We start from the raw sequence: 22538 nt of genomic DNA, 5'->3' as shown, positions 1-22538 counted from the left end.
CAGGCTTCTCGTTGCAGTGGCTTCTCTTGTTGCGGAGCACGGGCTCTAGGCACGCGGGCTTTAGTAATCGTGGCACACAGGCTCAGTAGTTATGGCTCGCTGGCTCTGGAGTGCAGGCTCAGTAGTTGTGGCGCATGGGCTTAGTTGTTAACGCGGTCTAAGGGCTTCTTCCCGGACCAGGGCTTGAACCCGTGTCACCTGCGTTGGCAGGCGGATTCTTAACCACTGCGCCACCAGGGAAGCCCCGCCCATCTTTTTAATCGGTGCCTTTTTGTGTCAATGCCGTTCCATCCTCCGCTGGGTGGGAAACATTTGGGGCTGGCTCAGATCGCTCTTCTCTTTGACCTTGTCCAGGTGGTGTCCCAGCGTATCAGTACCGTGGACCTCTCGTGTCACAGCCTTGAGGAGGTTCCTGAGCATCTCTTCTACAGTCAAGATATCACCTACCTCAACTTGCGACACAACTTCATGCAATTAGAAAGACCAGGGGGCCTTGACACTTTCTACAAGTATGTGGGGCATAGGTTTCCAGACTAGCTTACTAAAACTGAATCGTAATCAATACCTATAAGCGAGCATGTTTACCATCATATATATATTTGAAAACTTCCCCTCCATTTTGAAGAGGAAGTAAGAATTTTTATTCACACAGTTTTCCCACTCCCCTTCTCCCCTCCGTACAAGAAAAGATAGATGCACAGTTTCCGTTTCGGAGGCAACATTGAGCTGCCCTTGATTTGGATAATCCTTTTCTCTATGTCATTGACAGCAATGCATGATCTGCCTCCAGGGTAAATCGAGAGATTCGGTATATGGGAAGTTTTTGAATCAGAAGTTTCAAACTTAAATAACTTAAAGGAAATAGGCCAGATTTCAAGAATTCCACTCCCAGGTTAGGGCTTTCATCCTTCCTTTGCGCCTGCTACTGCCAACTCTGAAGCCTTTTGTCAGCTATGAAACCTCTCTCTTCTAATAAAGGAACCATTTCAGTCCTAAGGGACAATGACCCATATGTTTTCCCATCTTCTTTGTTAGAATATATTCCCCATTCCCACCCTCCACCCATTTCATCTCCTTCCTCCCTTTAAAAATGGGCGGAAGTGAATAAATATGTGGTGTAAGTAATTGGGCTTCTTGTGGGGAGGAGAGAAATTGGAAATTAAAGCGTTCAAATTACATGGTGATTAAAAAGCTAAATGCACATTGAAATGACATATTTTATATACTTAGTAACTAATCTTTCTAGAATAATTATCAGAAAACATATGATTTTTACCTCATCTGAAATGCTTTGCAAAGGTTTTCAAATATAAGCTTATATTTAGTAATGAAATAATTATTTTAATAATATTGATATTTAAAAATAAAAACAAGCTATAATTTTAAGGAAGTGGGTTTCTAGTATTTCCTGCTGTTTCTATGAAAAGAGGGTTAATCTAGTTTGAGGGCTGGATTAGCAATTTGGAAGTCAAGGTGCCAAGCCGAAGGAACAATCAGTACTCAAGATCAGGATATTTGGAAGTCAGAAGTTGAAACTTTGGAAGAGGACCATTAGAGAGAGGTATCAAGGATTCAAATCTAGAAGCAGATGATATAGTTCATCATCGTGGAGAACACCACCTCAGCCTTACCATCTTGTACTAGTATAGTAGTGAAGTATAATACTTCTAAGTAGAATTACAGGAGTGACTCCTATGGATCCTATTTATGATGATACTATCTCTCAGTGAGACATTATATAGATACTTTTACTTCTACAAAAAAAAGTATCATCACATTACAGTAAAACTCAGTATCACCTACATATTTTTAAGCTCTAACTGGCCCATTCATTTCAAGTGACTTTTGAGCCAGCATAATTTCAGTACACAAAAAGAAATTGCTTATAATGGGATTTGATCTGAATGTTTGTTAGCTATTCCTGTGTCCACGGGTTGATTAATTATTGTTAAGGCTTTCGTATATTGCACGTAGAAATTTAATAAAGGAAAAGATTTGAAGCATATCAGTAATGATTGATTCACTTTGATAGAAAATAATTGTACCAATGTGAGCTTTTCAAGATTTTCTGCCTTTTTAAGGAGAAGAGAGAACAACTCCTGTCGCACCAGACCTGGTTTTCTCAATAGCTTGGACTGGGTGTTAGTCATCTTAGTGTCTATGCCGCACATAATGTTTGGCACATACTGAGTGCTCAGTAAATATTTGCAGAACAAATTCTTTGATGGACATTTAAAATAGATCACTTTTTCATTCAGTAGTATAATGTGTCTTTGCTTTTTAGATTTTCTCAGCTTAAGGGCCTGAACTTGTCCCATAATAAGCTTGGGTCATTTCCTGTACTGTTATGTGAAATTTCTACCCTGACCGAGCTCAACCTTTCCTGTAATGGATTCCACGACCTGCCGAGTCAGATTGGCAATCTGCTGAAGTAAGTATCTGACTTTTACTAGATTTGTCTTTTCCTGTATTTGCAGCATAAGGAACTTGTCTGGCATTTGGAATGAAGGTAGTTCCATGAGCTCTTGCAGTGAAATAAATCATGCAATTATGAGGATTCTGGTCAGCAGCAGCTACTTGCCTACAGAAGTAACTAGTCCCTCAGTTTTAACAGCAGAGGCTCTGATTACCCTTGATGTTAGAGGGACCATCTGTATTTCAGTTATCTTAGTAAGAGTCTATTTAGATAGACTTAGGGCATTTTATCATTATTGGACTCATAATAAGTTAATGACAAGTCAAAATCCATAATTCTAGTTCCATCCATTCCAGTTAAAACCTTTCATCAAGTAGTTTTGTTTTCTTCTTGCAGTCTTCAAACCCTCTGTCTTGATGGCAACTTTCTGACTACTGTACCTGAAGAATTGGGAAATCTGCAACAGCTTTCCTCCCTGGGAATTTCCTTCAACAACTTTAGTCAAATTCCCAAGGTTTATGAGAAACTCACTATGTTAGATAAAGTGGTTATGGCAGGAAACCAACTGGAAGTGCTAAACCTGGGGGTGCTGAACTGTATGAGCCACGTCAAACATGTGGATTTGAGGTGAGGTCATTCTTCACCGTGCCTTCCTTTCGCCTGACCTCTAATGGACCTTTACGTTTTCTTTTTATGAAGACTCTTTAAAACATTAGGATTTTAGAACACTGTATGTTTTCAAAGCTGTAGTTAAGCTTCGTTTTTCACTCAATGGCAGAGAGATTATGAATGAGGTAGGTGTACCATGTGGTAGAGACAAAGGTTATTCTGCCTTACCCTCCCAGCAATGTTTTATGAGAACTCCGATTTCGTCACATTCTTACCAGTGTTGGATTTTAGCAGTCTTTTTCCTTATTGTCAATGTAGTAGGTAGAAAATAGTATTTCATTGTTTTAATCAGCATTTATGGTGAGTGAGTTGAGTGTCTTTTTGTATGCTTATTGGTAGTTTGTATTTTTCCATAAACTTGACCATTTTTCTGTTGAATCATTGGGTTGCTTCTTGATATCTATTGTATTATAATTAAAATGTTAACAGTTTTACTAACAATTTTTAATAAGAGTTTTATTCCCTTTTTAAATATATTATTTATTATTTATTTATAATCTTTTCCTAAAGGAAGCTAGTAAAACACACATACTGGATGTTTTGTCATTTACACTAAGTCATCGACGTCCCTTATAAAGACATAGTAACAGAAAAATTTATTGAAATGCAGGAAAATGAACAGGCCTGCATGCATTAAATCAGATACTTATATAGAAGAGAACAAAGAAGTCATCATTTTCTATAATTTGCCCTTGAACTATTCCATATTGATACAGATTATTTTCCTCTTCATTAATTGCGGTAATGGGAATCTTAGCACTAGAGAGAGTAGGCAGAGCAGCAAGAGGAAGTATGACTGCTTCCTCTTGCTCTTACCCGGTGCTTACTCCGTGAATGCCTTGCTACTCCTAACCCGACAGGTTATGTTCATCTTCGTGTTCCTTTGTCCTATTCCTTCATCCCTACCTAATATACTTGGTATTTGGGTGCAAATTTTAAACTGTTCGTGGGCATGGTCCCCTTTCCTTTCTCTTTATTTAATTTGTACATGTATTTGCCAATCTGGATTGTCTCTAACTTAGTTTATAAACAAAGAACTCAAGGTACAGCTATCTGTGGTTACTTACTTAGTACCTTGCAAAATGAGGCAAGTAGTGAAATTCTTATGCTGTTTAGGAAAGAGAAAAAAGGATCATACTTCTATTTTTCTTTTGGTCAGCGCATTTAGTAAAATTTATTTCTAATGATTTTCTTATTTCTGAATATTAAGGATGAACCATCTGAAAACCATGGTTATTGAGAATCTGGAGGGAAATAAGTACATCACCCACATGGATCTGCGGGACAATCGGCTGACTGACTTAGATCTTAGCTCCTTGTGCAACTTGGAGCAGCTGCATTGTGAGCGCAACCAGCTGAGGGAGCTGACGCTCAGCGGCTTCTCCCTTCGAACTCTCTACGCCAGTTCGAACAGTGAGTTCTCTACCCAGCCTCCTGTATTTCCTCTTGTAGCTCTTGTCCAAGCTTTCCAAGAACAATGGCATCTGGGGTGTTCCTCAGATACTCTGCGAAGCGGAGTTTGAGGTTCACTGAGACCTAGCTTTAAGTTTGCCGTCGACACTTCAGTGGTTGAGATATGCATAAAAAGACATTGCAGGACAATTTGAGATTCACTAAGTGAACATAATAATAAGAGGCATTCTGCAAAATGACAGGAAGTTAGGAGGGTGGGCAAGCACGTTCAAAAGAGAATATGGTCACATATTCAGTGATGGTCTAAAACAAGGGTTGTCCAGCTACAGCCCAGGGGCTAAATCTGGCCTACCATCTGTTTTTGTATGGCTCACGTGGAATGGGTTTTTACATTTTTTAGTGGTTGGGTTTTAAAAAAATCAAAGGAAGAATAATTTTGACATGGGAAAGTTATATGAAATTCAAATTTAAGTGAATAAAGTTTGATGGGCACACACCCACATTCATTTGTCTACATATTAACCACTCTTATGCTACAGTGGCAAAATTGAGTAGTTTTAAGAGAGACCACATGGCCCACAAAGGCCAAAATATTACTAAATATTTAGCCCTTTACAGAAAAAGTTTGCCAATCTCTAGTCTAAAACCTTGTGCTGCCTCAGTTCCAGAATGAGAAGCCCTTCATTTCAATAGTGATTTATTTGCCCCAGGAATATTTTTCAATGTAAAAGGCCTCATATTTGTTGAGGCCATTCTGTTTATAGAGAGTTCTTCTTTACCGAAGAAGTTATACAGTTGACCCTTGAACAACATGGGTTTGAGCTGTACAGGTCCCCTTTTTTTGGTTTGTTTGTTTTGTTTTGTTTTGGCCACACCGTGCAGCTTGCGGGGTCTTCGTTCCCCAACCACAGATTGAACCTGGGCCACAGCAGTGAAAGCACTAAGTCCTAACCACTGGACCACCAGGGGATTCCCTGCACAGGTCCACTTATACATGCATTTTTTTCAATAGTAAATACATTTGACCCTTGAATAATGCAGGGTTTAGAGTCACCAATCCTCTAAACAGTCAAAAATGGGAGTATAACGTTACAGTTAGCCCTCTGTATCCATGATTCCGTATCTGTAGATTCAACCAACCACGGATTGTGTAGTATTGTAGTATTTACATATATATATAAAGTTATATGCGGATTTTCCACTGCACAGAGGGTCAGTGCCCATAACCCCCACATTGTTCAAGGGTCAACTGTAACTACTTTTTCTGTGTTTAAAGAAGTAAAGGAGGGCTTCCCTGGTGGTGCAGTGGTTGAGAATCTGCCTGCCAATGCACGACTGCTGAGCCTGAGCTCTAGAGCCCGCGAGCCACAACTACTGAGCCCACGTGCCACAACTACTGAAGCCCGTGAGCCTAGAGCCCGAACTCACAACAAAGAGAAGCCACCGCAATGAGAAGCCCGCACACCACAACGAAGAGTAGCCCCCCGCTCGCCGCAACTAGAGAAAGCCCGCATACAGCAATGAAGACCCAACGCAGCCAAAAATAAATAAATAAATTTATTAAAAAAAACAAAAACAAAAAAAAAAAGCCTGTGGATTTAGAATGAGATACCAAGATCTGTTACCCCTCCATGGTGTTATTTCCTTTTTGCCAATTGGAATCAGATAATTCTTGGTTTTTCTGACTTTTTAAAATTTTGTTCCCCTTTTTGATACTCTTGTGACCCATATTGGTCTGATTTTTGGAGAGATTAATTATATTCAGGATTTTATTACTTCAACTGGTGGTCAAGAATAAACATAAATTAGGTTTGCCTTCTTATTTTTAACACTATGTTAGGTATTCAGGAGTCAGTGGTTGAGTACACTATGATAGTTATATCAAATTTTAAAACACATAAAAATGTTGTTTGCTTAGCTCTAAGTATGCCATGACAGTATGAAAGAATCCATGGGAATGATAAAAATCATATTCCGGATGGTGTTTGCCTCTTGGTATGTGCAGTGTTTTAATTCTTAAAAAGGCTGGGCTTCCCTGGTGGCGCAGTGGTTGAGAGTCTGCCTGCCAATGCAGGGGACACGGGTTCGAGCCCTGGTCTGGGAAGATCCCACATGCCGCGGAGCAACTGGGCCCGTGAGCCACAATTACTGAGCCTGCGCGTCTGGAGCCTGTGCTCCGCAACAAGAGAGGCCGCGATGGTGAGAGGCCCGCGCACCGCGATGAAGAGTGGCTCCCGCTCACCGCAACTAGAGAAAGCCCTCGCACAGAAACGAAGACTCAACACAGTCATAAATAAATAAATAAATAAATAAAAGACCATGAATTTCTAAAAAAAAAAAAAAAGGCTGAAGCATATAAGGCAGAATGTCACGATTTGTTAAAAGCTAGGTGATGGGTGAAAGAATATTCATTATTTTATTCCCTTTTCTGTATCGCTAAAATATATTATTAGGATAAAAGAGAGTTAAGACTTCTCTTTTCATTGCCTTTTATCATGTTATAGAAGCTTCAAATTGTAGCTTAGATTAATTGCTTAGGGCTGTTTGTTGAGTCGTGCTGTTTATACATGTTGTGAGATGGTAGTAGTTCTTTTGTCCTGGAAATACTTATTATCAGGCCTAATCTGTATTCTTAAAGTATCTAGAGAATCTGAATGACTGGCCCTCTGGGAAAAGACCCATTGACATACATGTAGGCCTTCTTCGTAGATTCTGTCACAGTACTGTTAATGGGGCTTGTTCTGTTCACAGAACCCTTAAATTCTACAACCTGGAAGAATTCACATCAACACTTGAAGTTTTGACACCTCAAAAGTAAAGAACTCAGCTTTCAGCTTCACAAAAGAATTTATCCAAATGGCCAATTAGCATAAGGGAAGTGCCATCACACTAGGGTCATCAGGGATATGCAAATTGGAATCTCAGTGTGACACCACTGCACATCTACCAGAATGACTAGAATAAAAAAGGCTGAAAATACCAGTGCCAGTTGTTGGGCGTGTAAATTGTTGCAACCACTTTGGAAAACTGCATGGTAGTATCTCCTGAAGTCACACATATGAACCCCCTGCACTCGGCAGTTCCTCTCCTAAGCTTGTATTCAACATAAATGCTTATGTTAGTCCACAAAAGACGTGGACAAAATGTTCACAGAGGCACTATTCATAGTAACCCCCAGCTAGACAAGACTTAAAATGCCCATCAACTCTACAATGGGTAAATAAATTGTGGTATATTCCCAGGAAAAATTTTATACAGCCATGAGAATGGATGAACTACAACCATATTCAGTAACATGAACAAATATCTCACAAGCGCAATGTTCAGTGATGAAGCCAGACAAAAAAATTGTATATAATGAATGTGTGTATTTATATAAATAGGTAAAAGTAATCTGTGTGTGGGGTAGTGACTAGAGGGAGGGGGGACGAGGGGAAGTTTCCGGGCAGCTGGTACTGCTCTGTTTCTTGATCTGCCTACTGGTTATACCAGTATGTTCTTTTTGTAAAAATTCATTGAGCTATACATTTAAGATTACTGTACTTTTCTTTATTTGTTTTGCTTTAATTAAAAATTAAAATGTTGCCAGGGAAAATTCAGTTATTCATTTTTAAGGTTAATAAGCTAAGCAATTATTGTTAACATTTAACAGCTGCCTGATCCAGTGTGACTCCGGTGCAGTACCCAAGATCCTCCAATTAGTTGTTGTATTTGATTTTCAAATGGGGATCAAGCAGTTAAATAAAGTTAGTCAATTTGAGTTACCCACTGTTTTTTTTTTTTTTTTAACAGATTAGTATTTTTTTATATTTATTTATTTATTTATGGCTGTGTTGGGTCTTCATTTCTGTGCAAGGGCTGTCTCTAGTTGTGGCAAGCGGGGGCCACTCTTCATTGCGGTGCGCGGGCCTCTCACTATCGCGGCCTCTCTTGTTGCAGAGCACAGGCTCCAGATGGGCAGGGTCAGTAATCGTGGCTCACGGGCCCAGTTGCTCCGCGGCACGTGGGATCTCCCCAGACCAGGGCTCAAACCCGTGTCCCCTGCATTGGCAGGCAGATTCTCAACCATTGCGCCACCAGGGAAGCCCTGTTTTTTTTTAATTTTTAATTTTAATAGATCTTTATTGGAGTATAATTGCTTCACAATACTGTGTTAGTTTCTGTTGTACACCAAAGTGAATCAGCCATATGCATACATATGTCCCCGTATCCCCTCCCTCTTGAGCTGGGGCGAAGTGAGAGTAGCATCAACATCTATACACTACCGAATGTAAAGTAGCTAGTGGGAAGCAGCAGCGTACCACAGGGAGATCAGCTTGGTGCTTTGCGATACCCACTGGTTTTCATCTTTAGTTCATGTCAGTAGGTGACATCAATTTTCATCAGCTTTCCCCCTTGTTTATTCTCAGTTACATTCTTCTTTGGAGAACGTAACTAACACCAATCTGTTTTCTGATTAGGGCTGACAGCAGTGAATGTCTATCCAGTACCCAGTCTGCTCACTTCTCTAGAACTCTCCCGGTGAGTGTGTCTCATGAGGGTGGTGCTTGTTTGATTCCTGTATTTAAGAGATGTCTGTGGGCACTTTGACAGTTTTGAGGTACAAGAAATGCTAATACGTTGAAATATTTGGATGACCAGGAGAAGAGCAAAGGTTGAGTGGAGGAATAAGTTTAATGGCCATGCTATTTAGATAAAGGAAGGTCCTCTTGAAACAGGAAGGTGCCTCTGAATTACTCATTGTTAAAGTTTGTGGATTTAGCGTGAGTTGTAAACAAAGACCTATTTCCCCTCCATAGCAGTGATTTTCTTTTTCCAATTGGATTCAGATAATTCTTGGTTTTTAGTGACTTAAAATGTTGTTCTCTTATTTTTTTTATACTCTTGTGACCCATGTTAATCTGATTTTCAGAGATATTAATTATATTCAGGATTTTATTTCTTCTGTTGGTGGTCAAGAACAAATGTAAATGAAGTTTGCTTTCTTTCCTTCATTCATTTTTAATACTGTGTTAGGCATTCAGGAGTCACTGGCTGAGTTTTACAGTCTAGTGGAGAGTTTGGCCATCAGATAAGCAGTAAGAGGGCAGCATCATAAGTGCCGTGAGTATAGAGTGCTAGAGGCAGGTAGAAGGGGCAGTGGACAGAGTCCTATATGCTCAGGGTTTCATAAAGATTAAAGGAGACAGTAAACGCAAAATATGTAGCATAGTGCCTGGCATAAAATGAGTCTCTCAAGAAATATTAGCTGTGATAGCCAGGTTTCTTTTTGTTGGTGTTACTTTATCATCATTATTATTAAGCTATTGTTCTAGATTCCCTTTCATCCATTTCTTTCTGTCATATCTTCCCATCAAAACCCCAACATGGATCAAGACTAAGATTGACCTTCCCCACTGAGCTTGATCATTACTGAAGAAGATCATGTATTTAGTTTCCAGCCTCATCTGGAGTCTCTTCTGCCGTCAGCTCCTTCGAGTGTCCTGACATCTGTTCCAAATTGCTTGGCTTCTCTCAGCCCCACCGCCCCTCACCTCCTCGGCTCCAGAGCTCAGTTTCCCACTTGACTGGGAAAATAGAGGTCATCATGGGTGATCTCTCTCAGCTTCCTAGCCCCTTGCGTAAATTCATGTAGATTCATATCCATTCTCTGCTTCTTTCCTCTGTTCAAGGCCAGCCCAGCCATCTGTGCCTTTGATCCCGTCCACTCCCACTGTTCTGGACCTTGCTCTGTTACTCATCCTGCTCCTCCTCCTCTCACGCGTGTTCAGTGTTTTTCTTTTCCTTGGTCTCTGCGCACACTCATAGCTCCTCTGTCTTAACAAACAAAAAATGTTCCCTTTATCTTGCAACCCCTCTAGTTATTGTCTGTTCCCTCATCCCTCTGATCCCTTTTTGTCCAAATTTCTCGAGAATTATCTGCATTTCTTGGCTCAATTTCCTGTTCCCCTTTGTTCACCCCACCACAACTGGCTTTAGATCTCCTCTTGTGGAACTTTTCTGTATTGACACTGTTCATCTTGTTTTCTTTTCTTCAAATGTGCTGTTTCCTTGGCTGGCTGAGACCGTGTGATTTTTTTTTCATGCTGCTCTGACCATTTCTTCTGTCTCTTCCTTAACTCCTCTTTCTTAGCTAGCCCTTTAAAGGTCAGTTATCCCGGGGTCTGTCTTTGGCCCACTGCACTCCTCATTTGACACGATCTCATTTACTCCCAGGATTTCACTACACTTCAGTGTCAGCATCACCCAGATCACCAGTCCAGACTCCTTCCTTCAGCCTCAGACCTGTATGTCCAATGTCATAACAGATGTTTCAACCTGCACTTCTCCAAGTACCTCAAATATGTGCAAAATTAAATTTATTATCCACCCCTCCACCCCTCCAACTTGTCTTGTTTTCTGTTTTGGCTTTTGGCATTATCATAAGACAATCAGATCCAGATGGACACCACTGAAATTCATGATTCCCAACCTCATTTGGAGCTTATCAGTCCTTTCTCTGGATAGGATTTCCTCTCTGGTCATCTAGGCTAAAGCCTAAATATCACTTTTGATTCTTCCCTCTGCTCCACTCACATGTCTAATCCATCTCCAGGTCATTTTGATTTTTGTCTCCTAAATGTTTCTGGCGCCCCTCCCCTCCCTTCCAGGTGTGTTACTACTCATTGAGGCCCTTATCATTCCCTGTCTGGAATTCTCTAACAGCTTCCTGATTATGCTTCCTTTTACTGATATAACCACCTCAACCAGACCTCCATGTATTCACAGAGCGAGCTCTTAAAAGTGCAAAACTGCTCACCAACCCTTCAGTGATCCCCCTACATCTGCAGGATAAAGTCACAACCTCCTAGACATGATTAGATATTTCTAGCCTTGTTTCTTCCCACTCTGTGCTCTGTATTGGCTGCTCCAACGTCACCAAACTGCTTATTATTCTTTTCTTGCCTCTGTGCTCTAGCTCATGTTGTCACCTCTTGCTTGGAATGTCCACCACACCTCCGGTGTGTACAACATTCTTCAGATTCTGCCCCAGATGTCATATTTCTTAGGGAGCTTGCCTTGAAGTGCTTCCTTCACTAAGCAGTCAGAGCAGCATCTGCGTTTCTCTCACAGCACTTATTTCATTCTGCCTCATCATATTGATCCATCGGTCAGTAGATACTTTGAGGCTTGGGGAAGCTAAGTAACATCTGAAAATAAATTCCTGTGACTGAATATCTGCCCAGTGCTCTACTAAATATTTGAATTCACATTCTAAATGATCCGGAACTTTTCTCCCACTAGTTATCTTTTGTCCTTACTTGCTCACTTTTATTCATTTGGTTCATTTTTTCCCAGAATTTGCTTCTCTTCTCCCCCCATCATTACTTGAGGAAATCCTACTCATCTTTGAAGATTTGTTTAAAATGCCTCTTCTTCCTTTAAGGCTTTCCTCCCCTCTCCCCATCCCATCCCACCACCTATGTGCTTTTCTATACTGAAGGCCTTTGTATCTTCAGTGAGCCCGCAGCACGCTTGATCCAGTGTCATGCATGTATGTGTGCTCGTCTCTCTCCACGTTTCTATCAGCGACATTCATTGAGCACCTACTGTATTCCAGGCAGTGCATCAGGTATGCCTTGGGGATAGTGCTTCTGCCCTCAGGGAGCTCAGGGGACCATTAACGATACATTACAGACTAGTGAAACGGAATGAGTTCCACTCATCATCTTAAATGATGCCTTTTAATTATTTATTTTCTGCAGAAACCTGCTTGAGTGTGTCCCTGACTGGGCCTGTGAAGCAAAGAAGATAGAAATATTAGATGTGAGCTATAATCTCCTGACAGAGATTCCTATGAGGTATGCATGTGTTATTGTATATATTATGTGTATATTTAATTAATTTTCCTATATTTGGGTTGCCTTTCAAGGGTACTTTGATTCATTTGTTCAGTAAATATTGAGTATGTGCTAAGTGCAGGGCAGCGTGAGCACCGTAAGGAATACAGTAACGCCTAAGGCATAGTCTTGGCCTGCAAGGAACTTAGTAAACAGATAGTCGGGGTGACTTGTGCAGAGATAACTGTGATAAAATGTAACAAGAGTTGCTGGCATAGGTCAGTGACATGATAGTGATAATAGAACCTTTGTACTGGATGATTTATTATGAGCTGGGCAATGTTCTAAGACCTTCACTTTCATTATCTTATTTAATCCTGTATCAACCTTATTTTATAAGTGCTGTTATCCTCTTCTTACAAATAAGGAAACTAAGGCTTAGAGTGGTTAGGTAATTTGTCCAACATTGCACTTAACTAGGAAGTGATAGGAGCTGGCATTTGAATGTAGTCATTCTTACTCCAAAGCCTCACTCTTGGTCACTACACTATATAAATAAAATGTTTTAGAAATTCAGAACTTTGGATAATTAGAGAATGCTTCATGCAGAATGCCTGTTTGAATTGACCTTTATAAGATGGTAGGATTTCTGTATGTGGAGGGGAAAGATATAGGAGTTGGGAGGTGGGAGGGGGGTGTATATTAAAAAGTACCAAGATGTGAAATGTGAGGTTATTACTTAGTGGAGTCTTTAAAAGTAAATTAGAGGGTTTGTAGCATAGTAGGTATGAACACAGCTTTGGAGTCAGACTTTAATCCAAATCCTGACTATACCATTTACTACATTTGATGTGAGATCTTTGGCAAATCAAAGTCACTTAACCCTTCTGGACCTAATAGTTAAATGTCCTGGCACATTTTAAGAATTGAATAAGGAGTAGTGTTTGTTATAATAAATTTTGTTATTAGCTTATTATGATCAATTATATTAATATTAATAAATTTACTGAATTTTTGGTGCTATCTGTCTAGACCTAAAATCTAAATTGATTTATTACACAAATTGCTTTTTTTGTTTAGACGTGTTCTGGGCTGTGTGCTTTCATTATTAATTCACCTTTTCCCTGAATGACTTCCTGGTGGGTGGTGGGTAAACATATGGTTGTGGCTGCTTTCTTGGCTCAGGCACCTGTCAGTGATTATACTGTCTAGAAGAACACAGTTCTATTAGTTTACTGATTTTAGTTAAATAGCCAAGGGCAGACTCAGGAAGAGAGATTTAAGTCAGTTTTTTGTTGTTGTTTCTTTGTGCTCTATCCCCTTAGAATCCTTAGTAGCTTGAGTCTTAGAAAACTAATGGTGGGACACAATCACGTGCAGAACCTTCCAGCGCTGGTGGAGCACATCCCTCTCGAGGTGTTGGATATTCAGCATAACTTGCTCACCAGGCTGCCAGATACACTCTTCTCTAAGGCCTTAAAGTAAGTACTGTGGATTTTATTTAGAAGAGCAGAATCATTGGCTAAGCAAACTGCCTGGACTTGTCATTGGAGTGACCTTTGGAACCATCTTTACAGAGTGTTTATTTCATAATCCAGCTATGGGTGGAGACTTATTTGCAATTTGTATGGAATAAAATATGACACTGTCTTTTTTTTTATATAAATTTATTTATTTATTTTTGGCTGTGTTGGGTCTTTGTTGTTGCGCGCAGGCTTTTTCTAGTTGTGGCGAGCGGGGGCTACTCTTCGTTGCAGTGCACGGGCTTCTCACTGCGGTGGCTTCTCTTGTTGTGGAGCACAGGCTCTAGGCACACAGGCTTCAGTAGTTGCGGCACACGGGCTCAGTAGTTGTGGCTCACAGGCTCTAGAGCACAGGCTCAGTAGTTATGGCACATGGGTTTAGTTGCTCCGTGGCATGTGGGATCTTCCTGGACCAGGGATCAAACCCGTGTCCCCTGCATTGGCAGGCGGATTCTCAACCACTGCGCCACCAGGGAAGCCCCATGACACTCTTATGAGGCAGGAATCTTCAACTCAAAAGGTGAAATAACCATCTAGTACTTAGGAAGTTACAGTGTTGTAAACAGATTTAAAGAGCATGGGAAGGTTCAGGCTTTCATCTCAGGAAGCCTCTTTGATCTTCAAATAGAGGTTTCAGCATTCTGATACAGCTTCTTTGGGTACTTTTCAGCTTTTGCATTAGGAGAAAAGGGCATACCACTGAAGTTAATTTAGTTTTTGCTTCTAGCTTTGCTAAGCTATCATTAAGTTATATTCTTTATTTGCAGGGCTTTTTTACTCCCTACTTTGAAAACTGTGCATTTAAAGTTATGTTGTTCCAAAAGTATTATTTACTTTCTCATTGTAAATTAACAAATAGATAGTATGTCTTCTTATTTTAATACCTGTAATCAGGTTTATTTAACACGTATGTCACCATTAAATGAAAATTCGTTTTTAATTATAGTTTTCTGCAATATGGAGAAGGCAGTATTGTTCTTCAATTTTGACATGGGGAAAGCAGAGAGAAACAGCCTAGTAATTTAACTAGGCTGCAGGAGGCATACAAAAAGCATTTAGCCCACAAGTGTCTGGCTTTTCTCTGGCAGTTTATATATCTCTTAATGTGTAATATGCTTGGTTGGAGTTTCCTAAAAATAAAATCTTTGGAAATTCTAAAAAAAATTTGAGGGAAATTTTCTTTTTGGAAAGTTTTAGTGCAGTAACATTTGTTAATTAATAAGTATTTGTTAGTAATGCATTACAGTACATTTCATTCTGATGACAGTCTGAATAAAATTAGTTTCAGCTTTAGAATCTTTAGTAAGGAAGTTACCTAGCAGTTGTAGCAAACTGTCAATAATATTTAATACTAACTCTGCACAGAGCACTTTTGGGATATACGAAGACACAGACACACAGTTCCCTCAACAACTTAAAAGCTAATTAGCAATGTGGATCATACAGTTTGAAGAAGACTTAAGAACACAGAAATTTAATAATATTAGCTGCCTTTTACTGAGCATGTTCTGTATGTACTAAACACCATGCTAGGCAGATTTTTTAAATCATACCATGTTTTACTTCTTAGATTGGTTAAGATTAAAATGAATTATGATACTGAGGGTTGACAAAGGTGTGACCAAATGCAATCATATATCCTTCTAGTGGCATAGCCTTTCTGAAGTATACTTTGATATAGCCTTTCTGGAGCTCATTTTGGCAGTATATGTGTAAAAATCTTAAAGATATATGTAGCCTTTGACCCCACATATTCTGCTTCTGGGAATATGGCCTAAAGAAATAATTGGGTGAGGACTTGGAGGTGCTCATTATAGTGTCTATAATGGCAAACAATTGGAAACAGCCGATATGCTCATTATTAGGGGATTATAGGGGGATTGGCTAAATAAATATGATCCTATTAAAATCAGACAAACATTTTTCTAAAGGGTGTCCTCACAGTTCATATATTTGTAAACATGATACTCAACAACATCGTTTCTGTGGTCATGCAGACAGTAAAACATGAAGCTGGGTTAGAATTAGACCACCACAGAATCCCGGGAACACAACTAAGCCTGCATTCTTCCCTCTCTACTTGGCTTACATGAGTTGAGTAGAAGGAATTTTGTTTGGGTAGGATCAATCAGAGAAAACTACCTGGAGGAAATTACTTTTGTCATGAGTTTGGGAGCACGGAAAGGCAGTGTTACATACTGAGATGGCATGATGGTTTCCACACAAGAAGGCAACCAGTAGCCATAAAGGAAATGATGATTTGCATGTGTTCTGTCAGTCTCAGATACTTGAATGCATCTGCAAATAGTCTGGAGTCTCTGCCATCCGCTTGCACTGGGGAGGAGAGTCTGAGTGCACTGCAGCTGCTCTACCTGACCAACAACCTCCTGACAGATCAGTGTGTGCCCGTCCTGGTGGGGCACCCGCACCTGCGAATCTTGCATCTTGCAAACAACCAGCTACAGACTTTTCCCGCAAGGTAAGCAAACGCGAACTTTGATCGTATCAGATACATAACATGATTCTGCATTTGTCAGACTACATCACAGCTATTTTACTGGGTACTCTTGCTTTATGTTGACCGACTTACTGGTGCTGTGATTCCACTACTTGAATGGGAAAATCTGTACCCTGTTGTTAAGTATCAGTAACCACAGAGGTTGTGGCTAAAACGTGTTTAATTCTTAGTTCTACTTACTTAATAGTGGTCTGAGAATTTTCAACCTAGAAAGTACAGGCTTATGAGATAAATTAAATTCTGAAGATAATTCTTTCTTTTCTCCTGTCAGCACTGATATATAAAATACTGTTGAGTCCATTAACTTGTTCATTTTTATATATGTTGAATGCCTACTGTATGTCAAGTACTGTGTAAGTACTAGGGAAACAGTGGTGATTAAGTTACAGTCTCTGTCCTCAAGGAACTTGCCGTCAAATTAGGGAAATAGACAAGTATATAGGCAGTTGCAGTGCAGTATAATAAATGCAGGATGTTAAAGATATGCACGGGTAGCTGCACTGAAGAGATGAATAGTATTTAGCCAGGCTACGTTTATAAGACATAAGAGATATTTAGTGTTGTCAAAGTTTTTTTTTTTTTTTAACATCTTTATTGGAGTGTAATTGCTTTACAATGGTGTGTTAGTTTCTGCTTTATAACAAAGTGAATCAGCTATACATATACATATATCCCTTGTCAAAGTTTTGAACAGTGTCAGTGGAGAAATAAGTATCTTCCAAAATACACTTGATTTAAAAAAATTTTTTTTAGAAAATTTGACACCAGAGGCACTTCCCTGGTGGTCCAGTGGCCAAGACTCCATGCTCCCAATGCAGGAGACCTGGGTTCGATCCCTGGTCAGGGAACTAGATCCCACATGCCACAATTAAGAGTTCGCATGCCGCAACTAAAGATCCCACATGCCGCAACTAAATGATCCCACATGCCACAACTGCAGATCCCACTTGCGGCAGCGAAGATTTCGCATGCCGCAACTAAGACCCAGAACAGCCAAATAAATAAATAAATAAATATTTTTTAAAAAAATTATTAGGGGCTTCCCTGGTGGTGCAGTGGTTGAGAGTCTGCCTGCCAGTGCAGGGGACATGGGTTTGAGCCCTGGTCTGGGATGATCCCACATGCCGCGGAGCAACTGGGCCCGTGAGCCACAATTACTAAGCCTGCGCGTCTGGAGCCTGTGCTCCGCAACAAGAGAGGCCGCGATAGTGAGAGGCCCGCGCACCGCGATGAAGAGTGGCCCCCGCTTGCCACAACTAGAGAAAGCCCTCGCACAGAAACGAAGACACAACACAGCCATAAATAAATAAATAAATAAATTTTAAAAATAAATAATTAAAAAAAAGAAAATTTGACACCAGAAAAATCCATTTATACCATAAAGGTAGTCATTAAAAATCATGTTTTCAAAAACTAAGAACATAGGGAAATAACATTTCATATAATTTGAATGAAATTTTATATATATATTTCATATAAAATTATATCATATTTGATACAATTTGAATGAAAAGAAAACTATATATTTATTTATTTATTTATTTATTTATTTATTTATGGCTGCATTGGGTCTTCATTGCTGCGCGCGGGCTTTCTCTAGTTGTGGCGAGTGGGGGCTACTCTTCGTTGCGGTGCGCGGGCTTCTCATTGCGGTGGCTTCTCGTTGCGGAGCACTGGCTCTAGGCGCGTGGGCTTCAGTAGTTGTGGCACATGGGCTCAGTAGTTGTGGCTCATGGGCTCCAGAGCGCAGGCTGAGCAGTTGTGGCGCTCGGGCTTAGCTGCTCCGCAGCACGTGGGATCTTCCCGGACCAGGGTTCGAACCTGTGTCCCCTGCATTGGCAGGTGGATTCTTAACCACTGCGCCACCAGGGAAGTCCGAAAACTATATTTTTATTCTAATTTTGTTTCACAAATTTTCTTAGAAATGTGTTAAAGTTGGAAAACGTAGAAATTGTAATTTTTGTGATTATAAAATGAGATATTTGGAGATATTGATTGCTTCCTTGAAAGAATTTGAACAATGGCTTTTATTAATTAATTTTTTTTTTTCCCAGCTGCATTGGGTCTTCATTGCTGCGCGTGGGCTTTCTCTAGTTGTGGCGAGCGGGGGCTACTCTTTGTTGCAGTGCACGGGCTTCTCATTGTGGTGGCTCCTCTTTGTTGTGGAGCATGGGTTCTAGGCGTGCGGGCTTCAGTAGTTGTTTCTCGCGGGCTCTAGAGCATAGGCTCTGTAGTTGTGGCACATGGGCTTAGTTGCTCCGGGGCATGTGGGATCTTCTTGGACCAGGGCTTGAACCTGTGTCCCCTGCATTGGCAGGCAGATTCTTAACCACTGGGCCACCAGGGAAGTCCCTGAACAATGGCTTTTAAAGTGAATACAGAATCTTAATTTCAGGATGTGATAGATCTCTTGAAATCCTATCAGATTAATTCAGTTGGCCTCAAATATGTTCATATAAAGTGCAAATGACACACCACTGACAAGTTAACATTAGTTTATGAAGCTGTTGGGAGATACTAGATGTAATACTCTGAAACTAATGAATTCCACCTAATTTGACGACACTCTTTACTGTTGGGGTGGTCAAAAGCAGGCTGATAGAAAACTTAAAACATACCTAAGAATATGAAACTAAGAAGTTAGAAGTAAGGACAAGAATCAACAGGAGATTACACAAAACTAGAATAATCTGAATACAGATGATAAAATTAAATGGGGGACTTCCCTGGTGGCGCAGTGGTTAAGAATCCTCCTGCCAGTGCAGGTGACACGGGTTCGAGCCCTGGTCCAGGAAGATCCCACACGCCGCAGAGCAACTGAGCCCGTGTGCCACAACTACTGAGCCCACAAGCCACAACTACTGAAGTCTGCGCGCCTAGAGCCCGTGCTCCACAGCAAGAGAAGCCACCGCAAAGAGAAGCCTGCGCACCACAACGAAGAGTAGCCCCCACTCGCCACAACTAGAGAAAGCCCACGCGCAGCAACGAAAGACCCAACAGAGCCTAAATGAATGAATGAATAAATAAATGAATGGATGAATGAATGGAATTTAGAGCATTATTTTAAAGAAAATGTGTGTTCCGTACTGAATAATAAATCTCCTGTCAAGTTATCTCCTGAACAGTGTTATGATTGCACAGGCACAATCCCAAGTCTTCTGTTTCCTTTGGACTATTTTCAGAATCTAGCACAGTTCTGGGTGCTCAGTAAGACACTGAATGAGATACAGATGCTGCGTTTCTATCTGTAAGTCAGAGGATCCAAGTAGGGAATCGTGTAAGAGAAAAGCGTGAAATTTGGACATGGGAATACTTCAAAAATATATTATTAAGTAAAAAAGAAAAAAGCAAGTTATTAAACAATACATATGATAAGCATCATGTTTTAATTCGAAACATAGAGTTTCATGCATTAAAAAGGCCAAGACTACTCTCCACCAAATTGTCATCAGAGATTAAATCTGGTTGTGGGATTAAAAGTTCTTTTTTTTATGTTCATCTTTATTTTTCAATTTTTTTCAGTGAGTATTACTATTGTAATAAGAAAGAAAACAATTTTAACTTACTGAGCTTAATTATTACAAAGTATCAATTTTCTAGCAATGAAAATTATCAATATTTATGATATATGAAAAGGGCAGGATATAAATTTCATGTAAAATCTACATATGAAAAATTTAGCAGGAAATTCAGCAAAATGAAAATAGAAATTTTTTCACATTGGTATTATTGTTGATTTATTTTCTTTATTTTCTAAACTTTCTATGTTACAGCAGTTTATTATTTTTACAGTGTTTAAAATTGGTAGATAAGGAGAAATCAGAGCAATTTGTAATAATCTGATAAAGGTGTTAGGCCATCTTAAGATGTTTTGCTTACTGTGTAGAAAACTTTGCTTACTGGAGGGACAGTGTGAATCGCCTGCATCACAGTCCTTAGCACAGCGCTGTATGTATTCCAGGCACTTGATAAATGTTCACTGAAGGTGGATTATGTTATGAATAACTGTAGAAATTTATTATTTTTTTAAAAATTTATTTTATTTATTTAGTTTTGGCTGTGTTGGGTCTTTGTTGCTGCGCGAGGGCTTTCCCTAGCTGCGGCGAGCGGGGGCTACTCTCTGTTGCGGTGCGCGGGCTTCTCATTGCGGTGGCTTCTCTTGTTGCGGAGCACGGGTTCTAGGCGCGCGGGCTCAGTAGTTGTGGCGCACAGGCTTAGTTGCTCTGGGGCATGTGGGATCTTCCCAAACCAGGGCTTGAACGCGTGTCCCCTGCACTAGCAGGAGGACTCTGTACCACTGTGCCACCAGGGAAGTCCCTAGAAATTTAAAACTAAAAGCCGGGAATTCTCTGGTGGTCCAGTGCTAAAGAATCTGCCTTCCAGTGCAGGGGACACGGGTTCGACCCCTGGTCGGGGAACTAGGATCCCACATGCCTTGGGTCAACTAAGCCCTCGCACCTCAGTTAGAGAGCCCACGCTCTCTGGAGCCCGCGCACCACAACTAGAGAGAAGCCTACACGCCACAACAAAGAGCCTGCGCACCACAACAGAGATCCTGCGTGCCGCAACTAAGACCCAAAGCAGCCAAGAATTAAATAAATTAATTAAATTTAAAAAAATAAATTAAAAATAAATAAATAAAACTAAAAGCAATCTTAGTGATGATTTAGTACAACTTCTTTATTTTATAGCCAAGGCTATTGATGTCCGCTGACACTAATCTACCCAGTATTTTGCAACTAGTTAGGGGCAAAGCAAGTACTGTAACTGGTTGAACAACCCTAGGCTGATGCCAATTCAGCCACTTCCTAGAAGTCAGATAATAGGAAGATGTTTGTGCCCTAAAGATCCAGCAGCTGCAGTAGAAGCGGTTCAGCCCTTGAAATGCACTGAGAGGGAGGAGATGCGGCTGAGGCTCGGCGGGAGTGTTTGTTCACCCTAGTGGCTGTTTCATTCTGGCTGGTCATTGGGCAGCGGGTCGGTCACCTCTGTACTCTGGCAGCTGTGGAACTTGTTTGGCAGCTGCTCATTTGGGTGCAGTATGGTATTTTGGTGTTTCCTTTTCAGCAAACTAAATAAATTGGAGCAATTGGAGGAACTGAACCTAAGTGGCAACAAGCTTAAAACCATCCCCACGACCATCGCAAACTGCAAAAGGCTGCACACTCTGGTGGCGCACTCCAACCACATTAGCATTTTCCCGGAAATACTGCAGTTGCCTCAGATACAGGTACTTCTGTGTGCTGGAATGATGTCTGGGGGGGATGGGAGGAGTGTGACTGAGGTGGTTCTCTTCTCATAAGGAAGAAGAAAGTGGCAGTTTGGGATCACAGTATATTTAATTGACTTCTGGGAAGAAATGAAATTCCCTTTGAGGATATAGTAGGAGATTGACCCTTAGGGAGTTAAGAATTAATCCCTCTGTTTTCCTCTCAGTTTGTAGACCTAAGTTGCAACGACTTGACCGAAATCCTGATTCCAGAGGCTCTGCCTGCTACTTTACAAGACCTGGACCTAACTGGAAATACAAATCTGGTTCTGGAACACAAGACGCTAGACACATTTAGGTAGGAAGACTTATGAAGTTGAATCCACATGTGCTGTAACTCCCACCAGCCTTGTGTGGTTCTTCTTAAGGACTGTGGAGACCTCAGTTCATTAAAGGAGTAGAATGAATTAGATCATAAAGCCCCTCGGTTCTCTTCTTTGAGTCAGTTTTTGATGGGTGGTCTGTCCAGCAGTCAGCCCATAGATATTCGAACTCAACATCGTGGGTACTGCTCAGCCGCACCCCAGTATCTTTACAGGGCAGGTGTGGGGCTGCACCCCACAGGCCTGCAAGCCCTGTACTTGCCCAACCTCGAGACCAAAGAAAGAGCCCAGAGTCAGCAACAGAGACATCATGTTTTAACGGGTAGGGGGATCTTACATGTCTGAAGCAAGGTCCCGGAGCAACACCCCACCGTGTGCAGCATCTGGTGGGCAGGACATGGTAGTGTCTTTACTACTGGGGGAGAGGGAGGTTACCAGTTATAGAGGGAGGTTGGCTCATCAGTTACCTGGGAAACGAGCAGAGGCACGCCCCCTCGCCACCCCTTTGATAAGCTCTCATAGTAGAGAGAGTTCTGATCTAAAGATGAGAACAATCACTAGCTGGGGCCGAGTGAAGTGGGGGTGGG

The 22538-nt window shown here is 40.8% G+C and overlaps 1 protein-coding gene across 3 annotated transcripts in view; it reads left to right on the top strand.

Moving 5' to 3' along the window:
• Positions 1 to 22538, top strand: part of PHLPP2 (PH domain and leucine rich repeat protein phosphatase 2) — a 72696-nt gene that overhangs the window by 39932 nt on the left and 10226 nt on the right. For 2 of the 3 annotated variants that reach the window (XM_068528277.1, XM_068528276.1), the window contains exons 6-15: positions 355 to 509; positions 2285 to 2431; positions 2813 to 3043; positions 4296 to 4498; positions 8959 to 9019; positions 12244 to 12339; positions 13644 to 13799; positions 16120 to 16320; positions 21427 to 21589; positions 21796 to 21926. In XM_068528277.1, the coding sequence (XP_068384378.1) occupies positions 355 to 509; positions 2285 to 2431; positions 2813 to 3043; positions 4296 to 4498; positions 8959 to 9019; positions 12244 to 12339; positions 13644 to 13799; positions 16120 to 16320; positions 21427 to 21589; positions 21796 to 21926 (1544 nt within the window). The remainder of the gene's footprint in view (positions 1 to 354; positions 510 to 2284; positions 2432 to 2812; positions 3044 to 4295; positions 4499 to 8958; positions 9020 to 12243; positions 12340 to 13643; positions 13800 to 16119; positions 16321 to 21426; positions 21590 to 21795; positions 21927 to 22538) is intronic. The other variant, XM_068528278.1, reaches the window with a different exon arrangement.

The sequence above is a fragment of the Eschrichtius robustus genome, chromosome 19, assembly GCF_028021215.1.
Source record: "Eschrichtius robustus isolate mEscRob2 chromosome 19, mEscRob2.pri, whole genome shotgun sequence".
NCBI classification, from domain to species: Eukaryota; Metazoa; Chordata; class Mammalia; order Artiodactyla; family Eschrichtiidae; genus Eschrichtius; species Eschrichtius robustus.
The sequence above is the reverse complement of the archived record's forward strand: the minus strand, read 5'-3'. Positions and strand labels throughout refer to the sequence as shown.